Source organism: Pezoporus flaviventris, unplaced genomic scaffold, assembly GCF_033815535.1.
Source record: "Pezoporus flaviventris isolate CSIRO_AGI_PZ_B2104156 unplaced genomic scaffold, CSIRO_AGI_Pfla_v1 ptg000030l, whole genome shotgun sequence".
In the NCBI taxonomy this organism is placed as follows: domain Eukaryota; kingdom Metazoa; phylum Chordata; class Aves; order Psittaciformes; family Psittacidae; genus Pezoporus; species Pezoporus flaviventris.
The window spans coordinates 2,414,480-2,426,985 of NW_026892578.1; the positions used below are offsets into that span (position 1 = coordinate 2,414,480).

At 36.6% G+C, this 12,506-nt stretch overlaps 1 protein-coding gene across 7 annotated transcripts in view; it reads left to right on the forward strand.

Annotated features, from left to right (window-relative positions):
* REV1 (REV1 DNA directed polymerase) overlaps positions 1-12,506 on the forward strand; it is a 65,441-nt gene that overhangs the window by 14,591 nt on the left and 38,344 nt on the right. For 5 of the 7 annotated variants that reach the window (XM_061459673.1, XM_061459676.1, XM_061459677.1 and 2 more), the window contains exons 2-5: positions 5,213-5,319; positions 6,883-6,949; positions 7,705-7,837; positions 9,518-9,686. In XM_061459673.1, coding sequence (XP_061315657.1) covers positions 6,893-6,949; positions 7,705-7,837; positions 9,518-9,686 — 359 coding nt within the window. In that variant the 5' untranslated portion in view covers positions 5,213-5,319; positions 6,883-6,892. The remainder of the gene's footprint in view (positions 1-5,212; positions 5,320-6,882; positions 6,950-7,704; positions 7,838-9,517; positions 9,687-12,506) is intronic. The other 2 variants (XM_061459675.1, XM_061459674.1) reach the window with 2 other exon arrangements.

A 12,506-nucleotide genomic window follows, 5' to 3' on the forward strand; every position in this document is an offset into this window, starting at 1 on the left:
GGATAATTGAAAGAATGTAAACCCCACGGGTTGAGACAAGAATAGTGTAGTAACTAAAATAAAGTAAAATATAGCGATAATAGAAAGAATAGCAACAATAATAATAATAGGAAACGAGAAGACATGAAAGCTCAGAAAACACAAGTGATACATAATACAATTACTCACCACCTGCTGACTGATACCCAGCCTGACTCAAGCAGTGATCTGCATGATGTGCTGTGGTATGAAATGCTCCTTTGGCTAGTTTAGGTCAGGTGTCCTGATGTTGCTCTCTCCTGGCTTGTGCTTCTCCTCACTGGCAAGGCATGAGAGACTGAAAAGTCCTTGATCAGGGTAAACACTCCTTAGCAACAACTAAAAACATTGGTGTATTATCAGCATTATTCTCAGACTGAAGCCAAAACACAGTACTGCAGCAGCTACTAGGAAGAAAAATATCTTGCAGCTGAAAACAGGACATGCACAGAAGAGAGTTTTAGAATAGTCATCTACACACAAGGAGTTGATTCAGAAGGACTTGGATTTTTTACATGCTTTATGAAAATTGTGTGGTATGTCACCTTTCTAGCAAATGCCTTGGATGTTCATATTTTAGAAAAATATTATTTCTGAATTTTTCATACAAACAGTTTTGTGTCTCATTTGTCCAAGATTTTAATGATTGTTCTACCCTAGTTTATATACTTAGGTTTACTCACAGGAGATGAGGGTTATGGTGGGTGTTTCTGGGGACAGATATGTTCCAGGTGTCCTTCAGCTAATTCTATTTAAAATATCATCAAATATTGAGCTGCAAAACAACTTGATGGTTGACCCTGTAACATTAGGCATCAAATGCTTGTAATTAGGAGTGATTATCATATGGGCACATGTGGCCTAATAAGGCAAGCTGTTCCACCATAGCTTTTTTTGAAAGCTCTTACCCTATGGAAAAAAATATGCTTTGGATTTGTCTGATGCTTTTGTGAGTCGGTTCAGCTTGCTGAACTGGCAGGAAACTAATCCATAACGTAGTGTTGATTTTCTGTTGATTTAGTGAGCTGAATTGCACATAGCACCAGTATGAACCTAGGGGTTGTAAGAGTTTGGAGGTAGCGTAGAAGTTAGGAAGAAGGAATAAAGTCTGTTAGGCCAGCAGAGATTGAAGAACAGAATCATCATTTTGGTGGCAGTCTGCTACCAAGTTGACTCAACCGTCTTCTGAAACTTCATTCACCCTGGGAGTTCATTTCCCACCTAGAATAAAAGGTTGCTTTGAGAAATACTAATTAGTTTATCTTAATATGGAATGGTAGCATTAACTCTGAAGATTGTAAAATCACAGGGATTTAAAAATACAGTATCTTAAAAAAAAAAAAAAAAAACAGCTTTCAAACTTTTTTTATGTTGTTTTGCTGGATTCTGAACCTTTCAGTAGGTGGTAGAGAACAGTTTTTAGACCCTGTAGCCACAGCTCTTTTCCAGAAGACCCAGTCAAGAATAGGACTCTCGTGTGCTGAGAAATGTGTAAGCATGTAAGACAACTCTTTCCTCAAAGTGCTTGCAAACTAGTGCCAAGTAGAGTGGCAAGTTTGATGTGGGAGCTGGAACGTAGATGCGTGAAACTCGACAGGCCGCAAAATACCCACTTGATGGAAACAACTTTTAAGCCCCGTTGAGCTGGGATGGATTCAGTCTACAGTTCAAGCAAAAGATTCTGATACTCATTAGCAGTGGCCCAAGATATCCATACTTCCATTAGCAGTTAGAAGTTACACCTTCAAGAATAAGGTTTGTGGTGTTTGAGTATGTTAATTAAGTCAAGGACATTGACTGCATGTTCACTCTGACCGGAAATGCAAAATAACTGTTACAGTGTTTTATACTTTCACTCAGCTTTCAGCTACCTGAAACTGGATTATCTGGATTAGATGTTACTTCTGCCATGTATTTAGACACAAGTGTGGGAGGATTATTTGTTGAGTCACAGTGCAACCTATTTTGGTTTTGGGAATAGTTCATACGCTTTTGTGTAGTGCAGAGCCATAATGTGTATATTCTGCCAGATTAAAGTTGGCTACTTGAAGATGCAATAGAAATGTCTTTATACAATATACATAGAAAAGGGAATCTAGGGAGTATGGCAGAGAGAACTCAGGTTTGGGCAGGATTAATACTGACCTGTAATTAAAACGTCCATCATGATCCATGTTCGCTTCTTACAGGGTCCTTGAGATCTGTATTCTGTGCTCCCAAGCATTTTTCCCCACAAACACCTGGGGGTTTGGTCTGGGTTTTTCTGTTACTTGTGTTATCCCACCTGTCCAAGATAACAGAAAGCCACTTGTTATATAACGACACCATCCTGAATTTAAAGTATTTTAAAGAAATAACTTTCCTGCATCAGACTGTGTGTACTACAGAGAGATTAAAACAAGTATCATCAAATTCTCATCAACATTCCGTGTTTTGTAGTCTAAAAACCTCAGTTGCTGTGCAGCTCTTCTATCCACATAGACATGTTTATAGAATTCATAAGATGTAGATTTAACATTTCATTCCATTACCTGATCTGTAGGCTTTGATTAATAGTCTTCAATAATAGGATTAAGTGGTGATGGGTTTGGAAGTAAAATGCCAGGCCTGTGAAGCAGTCCACAAACAGATGTTACATATCTTTTCCTAGTGGGCTGTATTGAGTATTCCTAAAAATGCCAGTTATGTACAAAGCATCAAAACCCTAGTTTCTCTTCTAGCTTCAGTTTTTAAAAGGGTCGCCCAATAGCAATTTGGATTTCAGGTAAAGAACCCTGTTTTTTAGAATGGTAATATTTTACCACATGTATGTGGCCTAGGAAGAGATGTAGACCCCAAATATGTTAATTTTGGTCACAAGCATTCTTAAGTTGCCTTTTTTTCTTGAAAGGTTGTTTCTCTTGTGCTGAAAAAATGGGTTATATTCCTAGGAATACTGTTTTTGCCTTTACAGGCTTTTGTGCAGTTTGAGTTTGTTGGGATTTTTTTTTTTTTTAATTGCTGAAGATTTCTTTGTATTTCACAGGTCCGGAATACAAGCATTTCAGTTTTATTTTAAAAGTTTTTCTCTGGGCTAAGGGTCATTTTATAGTTTGTCTTTGAGGCTATAAGAGGTACCTGAATACTAGTAACTATGATGGTTTACTTTCACTCTTGAATTTGTGAAAAGAGGGAAGACTGTTCTGGAAGAAGTTAGATACTATGATCACAAGAAAGATTAATTCTTGTGTAAAATTGGCCAGCTTGTGATGGATGTGTAAGTCCCTTGTCTTGATTGTCTTGATTGCACTCCCTCCCCTCCACCTCCCGCTTCAGGTGTTCTTTACAAAGCATTTCTCTTACTAATCCCTTTGTCGTGATTCCTATAGATGCACTCTGGTATCATCCTTAGATTTCTTATTTCATGAACTAGTGAGCATGTTTCAAGTCTTGCTTGACTTTTCTTCTGATTTAAAATATCCTGTGCAAGATGTCTCTCAGTGTCATTTGTTCATTAGGTTTCAGCAAGGCAGTTGTAGAGGTTATCTTCATTCTCCAGGAAAAATTTGCATTGTAAACACAAGTCTTCAGCAGTGGGGATTCTCCTTAGTCTGGAAACTTTGGTTTGCTATTCAGTTCCTGGAACTAAAGAGGGAAAAAATAATCTTCCAGGTTTTCATATCGGCATTAAGGAAATAATCCACAACTCTCCAGAACTGAGACAAGCACATCTACTAGTCGCTGGAGTACCATGTTCATAACTTACGTGTTTGGAATGTAAGTGGACTGGCTGAGTCAGAAATCACTTCTGCCAAGGAAATGGCAAATCATTATCAGATGTTTTAAGTAGGCATTACTGCCTCACTGCTCTAGTTTCACAGGGTCTAAGAAGACAACTTTTGAAAAGTTGGTATGATACACACCAACCTAAAATTGTTTTGCTTTTCTGATTCCTAGTTTTAACCAATCTAGGCACACACCCATGATTCTGTTTTTGGTTGGCCCCATTGTTTGTGGTGTTCTGATATAATGGCTTTTAGACTACAGGTCTTCGTCACCTCCCAGTGTCCTGAATAGAAACTAAATGTTTTTCAAGGTTTCAGAAAAAAATTACCCTCTTCAATTTATCAGGAATTAGTTTAAGCAAGAGGTTGACTGTATAGGGGTCAGTGTAACTGCCTATCAAGTCTTGTCTTCTCAAGAGCTTGATGATTGCAGTAAAGAACGTCTTTGTTAGACTGATGTTGTGATGACTTACAGTGTGCATTTCATGCATTCTTGAAGGTTCTTTGTTTTGGGGTTTGGTTGTTGGTTTGGTTTGTTTTTTTTTCAGAGTAGGGGTTTATTTTTGTATGAGATTTTCTTTGATAGACTTAAAATCATAAAAAAGCCCTGATTGGAAGGGACCTCAAAAGGCTATCTAGTCCAGCCTTTCATGGATAGGGAAGCCTAGATTAGATTATCTAGCACCCTGTCCAGTTGCAGCTTGAAAACCTACAGTGATGAGGACTGTACCATGTTCCTAGGAGGTTGTTCCAGTGATTGATCTCACTGTAAAAAACTTCTTTCCTATCTCAAGATGAAACCTCTCCTTCTGCAACTTGTGCCCATTGTGTCTTGTCCTCTCCATGTCACTCCTAGTTAAGAGAGTTTCTGTCCTTTCTGTAGCCACCCCTTATTACGAAGGAGAAAGGGTAATCAATAGTTAAAATTCTGGTGTCTCTTAAGAGTTCATACGCTGATACCTATAGTATCTAAAAACATAGATGACATTTTCATGAATGTTTTTTTTTCTTGAACTTATTTTGTTTCCTCCAAGAATTTCTTATCCTGAAGCAATAAATTTGAATTACAGTTGACTTCAGCTGATGGAAAAATCAGTTTTTCCCGATGAAAGAAATCATCTAGCATTTCCAGTGTGTACTGTCCCCTACAGGGAAAAAGTCAGTTTTGAATTTCATGTGGTCATCTAACTCGTCTCTTATTCTTCTCACTGCTCCTTAAGAGTTCTGTGGTATCTGTTAGATATGATCCAAACCACTGAAAATAATTTCAGAAAGCCCAGTGTCTTGGAAATCGATCTCTGGGTAGGAAACATCGGTACCTAGAGAGAAAATGCAACATACTGAGGAAGGGTTGCTTTGCTTTGGTTGATGGTGTAGAGGTCATCTCCTAGACATGTGATTAATCATCATAATTACACACGTGTGTGTAGGTTATGTGTCAAATTACAGCAACTGTAAGAAGAGTAGAACCAGGTGCATCATGATCTTCCTGTGTTTGCAGAGGTCCTGAAACATACAAGAAGCTTATCTTTTCAAGGTAGTTATGTCTGCTTTGACTAATTCTTTGGTTGCCTAATTTGTCATATTTGCAATATTCCATGAAAATCATAATATTTATTAAAACTTTCCTGCAGACATGGGTGGGTTAGCTGGATTTCAGAGTATGCCTGCCTGGTAGCTCTAGAGCAAAAGAGATTTAAGAGACAAAAGGTAGAATTTAATTTTTAGCCAGGTTCGGAGAAAACAAAATGTTCATGTGGTAAATGAGGCAGCCTTCAGAAGAGTGCATTGGGAACCTGGATAGGAAAACGACCAGTACGAGCTTTTATCTCCATTCACAGCTGTATGTGCTCTATAGTAGGCTGGAGAATGAATGAAGCTTTTGTGCTTTGTTACTGGGTAATGCTATGGGGAGTCCAAAGAATAAGTATCTTCTCAAAAGCAGACAAGGATTTAGAAAAAATGGTTTGACTTCTTTCCATGTATTAAATGTAGTTTTGTGCGTTTTTATGGAGGATAAAGGAATAGAAAATAAATATTTAAAAAAATAAAGGTGACTGGCTTAAAGCTTCCTAGTATTTTCAGAGTCCCGTCCTCACTCTAAGAGACAGTAGCCCTAAAAGTCAAAACAGTGTTTTTATTTAGGGAACTGATTTGAGTAGAGAGAGATGTAATAGCAGGCAGTGACCTCATGATCTGACTACATCATTAATATTTTAAAATGAGTGTTACAATAGCTATAGTTAATGTGGATCACTTGGGTGCACTGAACAGTTGGCCACAGTCCTAAATGTTTGTTCTTCTCTTCACCAGTCCTGTTCTAGACAGCTAATAGCTCATCTGGGGACACTGCTGTGTACAGCTCATGGGGCCAGGGATAAGTGTCTTGCGTAAAGGCAGACAGCAGTTTGGCTGGTTGGATTATTTACTATTAAGCAACACAGCAAACAAACAAAACCCCAAAGAAACAAATCACAAACCTAGCTGTAGATCTAGGTAATTCATTGACCATAAGATGGCCTTTGGTTCTTTTTGCTTTTATGTGATGTATTGCATTGGAGCAACATGTGTTTGGACCTTTTATAATTGGCTGTAAATCCACTGGTGAAATTAATCCAGTCTCTAGTACTAGGAAGTGTTTGCCTGCATCCCGCCATTTAAGTATTATCAAATAGGAAATAAAAGAGTGTGGGCAGTATTGGGCAATATTTTCCATGAACAGTACCAATAGTATTCAGGAAACTTTTATTACTCCTTTTTTGTAGGTGATGTAGGATGAGCAGGAAAATTTTCATAAATCATAATGGAAACTGAACAATGTACTGCATTTTTTAATATTCTAGGTTAATAGAACAGAATGTACATGTGTGGTTTTTGATACCTAGCAGGAGCTACAGTATGCATTACTACAAAACTGAAGAACTAGGTTTTTGTGCCATTTTCCATTTTTAGGTTAACTGCGTAACTCATAATTTAGTGAAGCCCATCGAAAAATGTAATCTTTGTGCTAATCTGTAGCTGGCCTGTAATGCATTATTGAAATGTCAACTGGTGATACTACGAAACATGTAATTGATCAAGCATTGTTCTTCCAATGCAGAAGCTTCAGTATGAGGCGGGGTGGATGGCGGAAACGGGCTGCCGAAGGCGATGGCTGGGGAATATGGGTATGTTCAAAACCCAAGTGGTTTTATTTTATTTTTTAAGTGGTAAATGGCACTGTGGTTAGAAGGGTTTACAGTGTTGTTCTGTGTGCTTCACCTGAAAACACATAATTAAGTCCAAAAGAATTTTTTTTAAATTACCAGGTTTTGAAGTCTTTGCAGCAATCCACTAGATTACATTATTAAGTGCAGATCCTTGAATAGCTTTAAATCACCATTTAAAAACTAAACAAAATAATTTTAAAACTATGTATGGTTGTCTCCACCATATTCTATATAGTTGGACAAACAGTAACTGAGTCACCTGATTTGCATAAGTATTTATAATGCTACTGTCTCATGTATATTTAAGAACTGAAAATACATGAAGCCTGATGGATATTCTCTACATTGTTTCTTTAGGCAGTGAGGCTCTGATTTAGCATCCAAACTTGCATAATTCCCTTATTTATTTATTTTTATTCTGTACGAATTTTTGTATGCATAGAATCTTTTTCATATGTAATCAGATAAAAGAAGTATGAAATAAATCCTGTCAGGTTGCTAACAGGATGCAGTTAACTTGTAGATGACAATGTAAGGTGGAGGACTTGCTGGTTTTCATTCGGAAAAAAGAATGTCTTTTGTATGTCAACCAAAATCAATTTGAAGGAATGTTGCTTACCTTTTCAGTCTTATAATTGGCCAGTTTCTGTCTGTAAACATTAGAAAAAAAGACTAGCATCATAGGGTTTGTTTTGTTTTAACTTAAAAACTAGGGAGGGTACATGTCAGCAAAGGTCAAGAAACTGGAGGATCAGTTCCGGTCAGAATCAGCCATACAGCACCAGAGGGATGGAAATTCATCAAGTATCTTTAGTGGAGTTGCCATCTATGTCAACGGCTTAACAGGTGAAGCTTTTCTGTTTCTTTTTTTTTTTTTAAGAATCTATCCTGTTTTGTTCTAGTTTCTGTTTACCATCCTAAGTGGAGTAAAGAACTATAATATGCAGGAGTTTGCATTTTATATGTTATATTGCATAACAATTACTGTGGTTTGCCTATTATGTTTCTTTGTATGTTCATGATTAAGGTTTTCAATATAAATTCAGATTTAGGATCTGAATAAATATTACTTTACTAAATCAGTTACATGAATGGCCACTGATAGAAATAGGAGTAAATTTTTCCGCCTTTCTGTGATCTTATTATTTGAAATGAAGCCTTTTAACTTCCTTCATACGCCTATATGTATAAAATTTTTAATTTTCCAAACTATTGATGGTTGGAGCATATGCATGAAATTTATGTTTGGGTGGCTTACTAGGGATTTCTGCCTCAGAGTGGCATAATGCTTGAGACAGTGTACCCATTAATAGCAGAAGGAAGAAAAAGAAAAGAGGTATATATGCGTTCTCTGTGGTGGACTGCTAGTGCACGTTAACTATAGTAAGATTTTTAATCTGTCGTACTGAAGTTCATATTTCCCCTGGGTTCTGTAAAGCAGCTTAATAACCTTTTTGAAACTTCCCAGAAGCCTTTTTTAAGGAACCTATGCCGGGAATGTTGTGACTGTTACGTAACTGATGGGTATAGCTTCTGCGAGCAGTGCAGGTTTGAGCACAGGGCTCAAACAGACTCAAAAAGGTTGAGGTGGTCATGTTAAACTGTTAATACATCTGAATCGGCTATTTAATAGTTTCTTTCATGAAAATCTAGTATTTGCATATTCCTCAAGATATTAATTCCTAATACAGCTCTACGAGATGGTTGTCCAGTATTTTGAAAGTTGACAGTAGGGCACTGGAAGGAATTGTAACTGCATTCTTTAAAATTTTCTTCCTTCCTATATTGATAATATTATCCCTTTTTTTTTTTTTTTTTTTTTTAGCTTCTTCTGACAGACTTACTATTCAAAACATTCTATTTTGTGCTGACCCAGACCTTTTGGTGCCACTGCAGAGGTTTTCCAGAAGCTAAAACTTTTTCTTTGTTTTTCTCATGTCTGCTTGCAAAACAAATAATCTATTTTACATGATTGAGGGGATAAGAAGAGATGGTAGTTTTCAAGGTATTCTCTGTTCCCTGTGTAACAATTCAGGAAAGAGTTAACTGCTTCAGTAAATCAGGAATTGTATAGTAGGAACTCTGTGCTGTTGTTCAACCCTTTTGTTATTAATTCTTTTGTATTACTTCTGTGTAGAAACTACTCTCCCAAACTGTGGTAAAAAAGATAAGTAAGTTAATCTGATTTTGCATTATGTTGATGTAAAGTGTTTTTTAATGTTTTTTAGCATTAAATCTACTTGAGTCCCATCCTGTCCATCCTTGTTGCCCCCATCATACATGTTGTTGAAAGATCCTCTAGAACAAGTAAAATGTTTACATTTTGAATCAGTCTCTTCAAAAACAGTTTTCTACATTTCTTCAGAAATGCTTTTCTGGTTATTTCTTTGAAGAAGTTGTTTTTTCAGTAGCAGAACAGTGGTTTGCACACTTTCTGATCATGGCATCGTATTTCTTGGTTAAAGTTGTTTTTCTTACTGTATTTGCTGACACAAAACAGGGGTATTTCTGGTTTTAATTTTCTAGATCCCTCAGCTGATGAACTAAGACGGCTAATGATGTTGCATGGAGGCCAATACCATGTGTACTATTCCAGATCAAAAACAACTCACATCATTGCCACAAATCTTCCAAATGCCAAAATAAAAGAATTGAAAGGAGAAAAAGTAGTTCGGCCAGAGTGGATTGTGGAGAGGTAAGTTTAGGTCTACTGCTTTTGGAGATTTCTCCTTTTGGGAAAGAATAATTATGGAAAATTGTATTTTGAGATTAGGGATTAATTTAAAACAGTCCTTGCAACAGCTGAATAAAAATACCACTGTTACATTGAAGATATGCTGCTTAGGGATTGTTCCCTAAGAAACTTCACTAAAAACATTCAGAAATCTGAGGAATATCAGGAAACTGAAAATTATCCTGTTGATTCTATTTAATGTCCAACCATTGACCAGCCTTCATGTCAGTATGTTTAAGTAAGTATCAAGTGATTATTTTTTACCCTTCTGCCTTGTTGTGCTTTGCTGAATTTTCATTTCATCTGTAAATAAAGAACAATTAAAAAGCATTTTCATGAAATCAAAATTAATCCATCTAAACATTTATTAATTTGTGAATTTGTAGCAAAACAAAACAAAAACAAACCCACAAGTTTTATTTACAAAGAATTTATGTGCTTTTGTTCTTCCATACACCATGGAATACATAGGATCAACTGAAGTTGTCCTCAGGTCCTTGAAAAAGAAGATAGCCAGGCTCAGAGCAGTTAGTCTGGCTTGCATCTGTCTTCTTCCATCTGAGGAACCCATGGGAAATAGTACAAGCAGCAGTATGTTCTGGAAATTGTTCTGTCATTGTCATGCTGTTCTTAACTAGCTTCTTTCCTAGACAAGCAGCATAAACAGGCAAGGAAATCTTCTGCATGCATACTTGTAAAATGCTGTCTGCTGTTCCTGTTCTCAGTTTGCTGATTTTTCAGTGCTTTGGATTCAGCTGTTTAGTATCATGAATCTTTATGGGAAATTTTTAAAACTTCAGTCAGAAAAGATAGGTTCCTCAGTTTGAAAAATACTCCAGTATATATTCTTTAAACAGTTTTAGGGCCTTGACCATGAGTTTAAGGACCTGAAAAACCAGTGGTAAGTGTGGTTTTACTTGAAAGATGTGGCAGTTTTCACTCATGCCATTAAAGCTCGCTATGATTTTAACCAAGCTGGTAAAAAAAGTTTTTAAACATTTGGTAGAGATTTGCTAGAGCCTAATGTATGGTATCTTGTAAAATTTTCTTTATCATGTGTTGTGTTCAGGTTCTGCATTTCCTGGTTCTGGAAGGTTGTACTGTAGAGTAAGTCAGAAGAACTGAGTATAGACAGATACATGGCCTTGGGCACAGGGAGATGGGGAAGTCACTGTCTCAGTAGAACCGGGTTGTGTCTGAATCTGGAATAAAGCCTGATTTCACAACCACTCCTCATTTGTTTCCCTTCCTTTCAACAGTACTGAAGAACACTCACTGGTTAAATACTCCATCTCTGTGAATGGAATACCAGATGATGTTCTCCTGTGTAGATGAATTGGTGAAAATCAGTGCAGTGGATGCAGAGGTTCCAAATGTATTGAGTATTTATGTGCACATCATGTTAGTGCAATATGATGAGTTGGTGATTATTTGATTATTTTTTTAATTTTTTTTTTTTTTTTTTTAGTTTGGTTGAAAATCAACCCTAAAACGTTACTGTCACCAATTGCTGGTGAAGCAGTGTTGTTAGATCGTCAGTCTTGTCATCCAAGGTTGCAAAATGAAAAGGTCATATGTCTGTGGAGCTTTGATTTATTTCTTTGTGCGCACACATTGTGATCTAGCCCTTAATTACGTGCTCACATATGCCATCTATTCACTATGGTACCTGCCACATTCTCTTCACAGAAAAGATTGAGTTCAGGTTGCAGATTGCTAATTCAGTAACTTGTTTTTTGCTTCTTCGTCTTGTAACCGCATTCCTTATTAGTTGCATGTGATTCAAATTCTTTGCTGATAATGGAATAAATAATTCCTGTCTCTTATTGATGCTTATCACTATAGCATCTGTCTGCTTTCCAAAGATTAATGAACTTATCACAGCATTTATTACAGTGGTTATTGTTTTCATTTTTTGTTTGAGAGTTACCATAAAGACACTAAGGTAAAACACCAAAAATGCCAGTAATTTGGAATATACCATGTGAACTATCTAAAATTAAGGTTTTTTTTAGAGTCAATTATACAAGGATGGTAAGGCATATACTGAAGTTCATTGCTGCATTAAAAGCTTTGCCTATTCTGAACTGTGAACATTCTGAACTATTGTCTAAAGTCACAGACTCAAAAACCTGTTAAGTGCAGGTAGCTCTAGAATTTTGGTTTAAGCAGCATCACATAGAGATCGTGTGGTAACGGTAGTTGCAAAATCCAGTATTGCAGAGTAACGTGTGGTTGCTTTAGCGACGAAATCATGCTTTGAGCTGTGTTTGGACTAGCGATATCCAGAGGTCCTTTCCAGCCTAATTTTTGTGAAGATTATGAATTCTGTGGTACAGGGAGTGTGGAATGGAGAAACATGTTGAATGATGCACGTAAAATAGGATTCCTTCTGCTGCATTTTAGTACAATTTGAAAAAATAAGCCAACTGTGTGTTGGTCTTGTAATGCAGCTGCTCCAGTTGCTAAACTCTTAGCATGAACAAGTTCATACATTACTGTGTTTTTTTTGTCACCTTGATATTGCAGTAATGATTTTGAAATACTTGAGTGGCTGTGCACACGGGTTCATGTGGTGATACAAGAAACAGTCTCACCAGGAATTCTAAAAGCTTAGTTGCTGCATCACCACTTTCTGTACAAGAAAACTTTGGAACTTCACCATGTGTATTTTTAAATCTGTTTAGCAAAGTTTAATGTAAATGGTGTTCCTTCATGAATGCTATAAATTCATGTATCAAACAATATTTAATTGAGATATTTATAGGGCTGTTTTTACAT